This window comes from Borostomias antarcticus (assembly GCF_949987555.1).
Source record: "Borostomias antarcticus genome assembly, chromosome: 11".
In the NCBI taxonomy this organism is placed as follows: Eukaryota; Metazoa; Chordata; class Actinopteri; order Stomiiformes; family Stomiidae; genus Borostomias; species Borostomias antarcticus.
The window spans coordinates 26,457,757-26,462,526 of NC_140244.1; the positions used below are offsets into that span (position 1 = coordinate 26,457,757).

Consider the following 4,770-nt stretch of genomic DNA (forward strand, 5'->3'; position numbering starts at 1 on the left):
TGTGTATTGTACTTTGACCTCCTCAGGTGTTCTGTCCTCTCCCTACACCTCACCGTAACGACGCGCACTGGAGGGCTGAATCTCACATCCTTTCCTTGACTCCTCGTGTCCTCTTTCCTTGTCCCCTTCATCGTATCTGTGCCCTCCTCCTCTAAAGGCCCCAGAACAGAAGATCAGTGGTGGGAGACCTCAGAGGCCCTCCTCCTGCTCTCCTCAGCTCTCTCAGAACCAGGGGAGGGCCCGTTCAGAACCGGCCCCTTCAGAACCGGCCCCTTCAGAACCGGCCCGCTCAGAACCGGCCCCTTCAGAACCGGCCTGCTCAGAACCGGCCCCTTCAGAACCGGCTTGCTCAGAACCGGACCATTGCTTGGCCTCTGGTACCGTCTCTCTTGACCAACCGCTCATCCAAGCAGCTTCACACTCGACCGCTGCGCTTCGAGAAAATCAAAGTACAGACATAGAGACTCCTCCCATTATAATACGATGACGTTAGGAAAGAGGATATGAGGAATCAAGGAAAGAGGCATGAGAAAGCGAGGAGGACTTTTGAGATTCAGCCCAGGGTGGCGGGGCTGGCTCGGGGTCTTCCACCAATGGCTATGCTGTGCCTTCTCTCCCTCACCTGTACAGTCATATCATTGGTTGACAAGTTACTCATAACAATGTACATAATATCAAATTACTATTGACCTTTTCTTTTTTTATTCAGCGTCAGTTTATTGCAATGACACACGGTATTTACAAACCTGTCCTTGGCCAGACCTTCAACGATGTCTACTGAGGTTGAATCTTTTCATGTCGTTTTGTGAGAGGAAGATGTGTGTGTGTGTGTGTGTGTGTGGAAGGAAGGAAGGGAGGAAGGATGTGTGGGGTATTGAAACCTGGCACAGACAGGAGTGCCGAAGCTTTAGTTTGGATGTGTGCTTTTTCTATTTTATGGAAGACTGCTTTATTCTAATTTCTATTGAAGGATATATTTTATGTATAAGGTGAAAGCTAATATGGATGGTAATATAATTTTTTTGTTGCATTTATTATATTTTCTGTTGGTGGTGACGCTGAGGAAGGCAGAGAGTCTTGAGGCAGCTGGAGGAATCTTTATTCATGTATTATTGATGTTGTTGGTTGTTTTTGTTTGGAGGAGAAGGCGTGGTTGGGTGTGAGCTGCTGTCCTGAATCCCAGCGCTGCCTTCAGCCTCCTCCCATCAGGACAGACGCCCTACAGATGAATTAGAGATGCTTAACGACAACACAAAAACACTTCTGTTTAGAACCGTTTGTAGCAATACAGGAACGCTCTGGGAAAATTTGAGGTCTTTAAAGGTACTGTTTGAAACTAAACATTTCTTTCTATCTGTAAAAATACAAACCCTAAAAGGGTTCTATCTAGAACCTTTTTCCAGAAAGTTATTTTGTTGTTACTAATGGTTCTTCACTATAATACTGTAACAATCTTTTTATTTTTTGAGTGTAGGCTAACGGTCAACTCACATCCTGCTGTCCACTCACCCTAGCCCATGCATATCAACACACTCACAGCTGTGTTGTTCTGTGGTTCATCTGAAGTGCTCCTTCAAAATAAAAGCGTTGCCTTACATAGACATGCCATGCACATACAGTAGACATGTCCTCCACACATGATACACGTGTCATGTTATTAAGCACAATGTAAAGTGCTTATAAATATAATGAATTATTATTTTATTATTATATCATGCACATGGGCTGATGTTTTCTGTATATACAATACGTGTATAGTTGAAATAATTCCAAATAGTACCAGAAGTACCACTTCAGTCACAATCCCACCACTGAGAAGAGTCCAGGACCTCTCAGAGTACCAGGATGTAGCCATCTCTCTGATGCTGGTTCATGTATTTCAGGTACTATTGGGAATCATTTCAATGACTTTGCCAGTGACCGCTCATCTCAGATATCTGGATTATATTTTCTTTCAAGTGTGACTATGGGAGGAAGCAGCTGTGCCAAGGACATGCTGAACAGCAGACATGGGTCCAAATACTCATTTGCAAATCATTTCAGTTACTTGTCTGTGCTTGATTGCTCTTGCCTGACGTAATAGAACCAATGGGCTGTTCCAGATCATGCAAACTCCGCCCACCTGATGCTCTGGGGCAGACACAGGCAAACGCTCCAGTACCGGAGAGGACTTTGACCCATGTCTGATACTGATACTCAGGCACACGGCCGCCATCTTGGGTCCACATCACTGTTATCCGTCTCCACCGCATCTCTGTGGGTTTGACTGTGAAGTCATGGAAACAGGAAGAAGAAAAGGATGATAGTTGTCTTGGTTACTTGCTTTCTTCAGTTTGCTCATTTGTATGAATACAATACCAGTCTGTAAATTTGTACATAACTTCTTCAAGTAAAACTTTTATAAAACGGGATATGGTTTGAACCCCTCTTCCTATGTCTTACTTTACATTAAAGTTACAAAGCAATGAACAGAAAGTCTTCCTGTGCCTCCTCGGTAAACAAAACGCTAAATTACACACAAATGTGAAGTAGTTTCTAGTGCCCAGATTAAACCAAGGTCCAGTGTGGGATTGGGGCTGCATCTTTGTGAAGGAGACTGGACCTCAATGATAACACTATCGTAGGATAATGTGTAGAATTAGTACATCCTGGTACTGGATTAACACTATTATTGATTCATAATTGACTCATTCATGATATGAGGAACAGTACTTTCACTCCTTGGCTCTGTTAGAATAAGCTAAATGTAATAGTACCCCCCTGTCTAAAATGCATCATCCCCTCCACACCACATTTCTTTAATCGCTGGTCGATCATGATTGGACGGATTGAAGCATGTGCTCCTATCATATTTGGGATTTTTTCAGGAGATAAAATTTACTAGTTCAATTAAATCTGACCTTGTTCTCTCATCTCTATTCTACCTGGGAGGGGAGAATGTAGTCAGGTGAGATTCCTGAGTGATCACACATCACTAAACCCTGTAGCAGAGAAGGGTGGGAACGAAGGATTGTTTACAATGTCTAAAGGGTATTTATGTGATACTAATATCTGTTTAACCTGTCAAATCACTGTCTGCTCTGAGACTACCCTGGCAGAGAGTGAGACTGAAGAAGTGAATTGGAGGGAAAGATACAAATATCTTTACCTTTTGTTTGAGCTTGTGAGACAACCAATAGTAGAGCTCACGTTTCACCAATTGGTTTTTGAACGTAGAGATGAATTCATCTCGTTTTGAAAGCCATAATTTCACAATAACCCAATGCCTTAAATCAACTTACCTTATGCCTTTAATCAAATAATGAGCGTAATGTCCGATGTCGTTTGACCTTTTTTTTTTTTTGTCTCTTCTCTCCCTCCCCCTCTCTCTCTCCCTCTACCCCTCCACCCCCCCCCCCCCGCCCTCTCTCTCTTCCTCCCTCTCCCTCCCTCCCTCCCTCCCTCCAGGTCCTCTGAGAAAGAGAAGGGCTGTTAAGGGCAGTGAAGGCAGCTGAGTAGCCACTGCCCCATCATGCCAAAGAAGACAAGTGCCTTCAGCAGAACCTGTAGCTGCCTTAGAGTAACACCAGCTCAGCTGCGCTGGTACCAAGTACTGATGAGAGAGCACTAATGGTACTTATGCTTTATCATGCATACTTTATGTAAATTGTCCTGCGCTGAAATAACCTATCTATCTAATACCAGTAATGAGATAAATCATGAATTTAAAGATCTTTTATTCCAGTTTTCTCACTATGTAATTTTGCTTCTTTTTTTTTCTTTCTTTTTTTTACTTTTGTGATCTTCTCTATCCTCATATCTTAAATAACAATGATGATTTATATTAGTATTAATATCTTACTTATCTATAGAAGCATATCATCGCCTAGTTGGAAATGTGTTGGTGCTCTAGCGCCCTCTTCTGGTTGTAACAGAATAGTGTATACTATGAGGTTGTAGATGGTGTATACATGTTGGCAGTCAGTGTATATTATCACTGACGCCTGTAGTTAACACGGTACACTGCATCAAACTGCTTTGTAAATTAGCCTGCATTTCATTATCATAGATTGCCTACATTTCTGTAGGTCTTGTTACACTACAATGTGCCTAGTTCACATCAGTTCATCCCCAAGGGGAAATTATTGGTTGTTATTAAATTATTGATTATTAAAGATGCAGTATGTAACATTTTCATAAGATTTTAAGCATTTAAATATTCGCTATGATAAATCGCGAGGGACTTATTTAAGTGATTGAGCTCCTCTGTGAAAACCCTGTCTTTGCATAGTGCTGTTTGGCTCTGCTACAGCAATTATAATATCATAACAAATATATACTTGAGGCGTGCACCTGGTTCAAAGCGTGCACGCTTGCTGAGATCCAATCAGCAAAATGGGGCATTCTGCTATGGCCTTACGGGTACCCAAACTCACAAACCACGAGATTGAAGCAAACAGAATATTTCCTACTTGATCTTGCAGCTGGCTCACATCACAGAAATGGCGTTCTGCAGCTTTAAGTTGTCATAGTGTTTGAAATGTGTTTGAGGAGGGAAGAAGTGTAGATGTTGAAGATGGCAGTCTCACAATGAAGAGCTGTTCTCAGAGTGTTTGTTTGAATGTTTGTCCATCCATTTCATAAGGTTGTGGTCCAAAAATAAAGAGATTTTAACTAAAGCTCACTCCACGTACACATTCAACAACTGTATGCTGAAGACATGCGACATGGGTGGGGGACGACAGGTTCACTGTGCATTTCTTTATAATGAGCTGTGTTACCATTGATTTT

At 42.2% G+C, this 4,770-nt stretch overlaps 1 protein-coding gene across 1 annotated transcript in view; it reads left to right on the forward strand.

Annotated features, from left to right (window-relative positions):
* slc35a2 (solute carrier family 35 member 2) overlaps nt 1–4,530 on the forward strand; it is a 9,634-nt gene extending 5,104 nt beyond the window's left edge. The window contains exon 6 of the mRNA XM_084446358.1: nt 3,448–4,530. Within this exon, the coding sequence (XP_084302484.1) occupies nt 3,448–3,475 (28 nt within the window). The 3' untranslated portion in view covers nt 3,476–4,530. The remainder of the gene's footprint in view (nt 1–3,447) is intronic.
* The last annotated feature ends 240 nt before the right edge of the window (nt 4,531–4,770 follow it).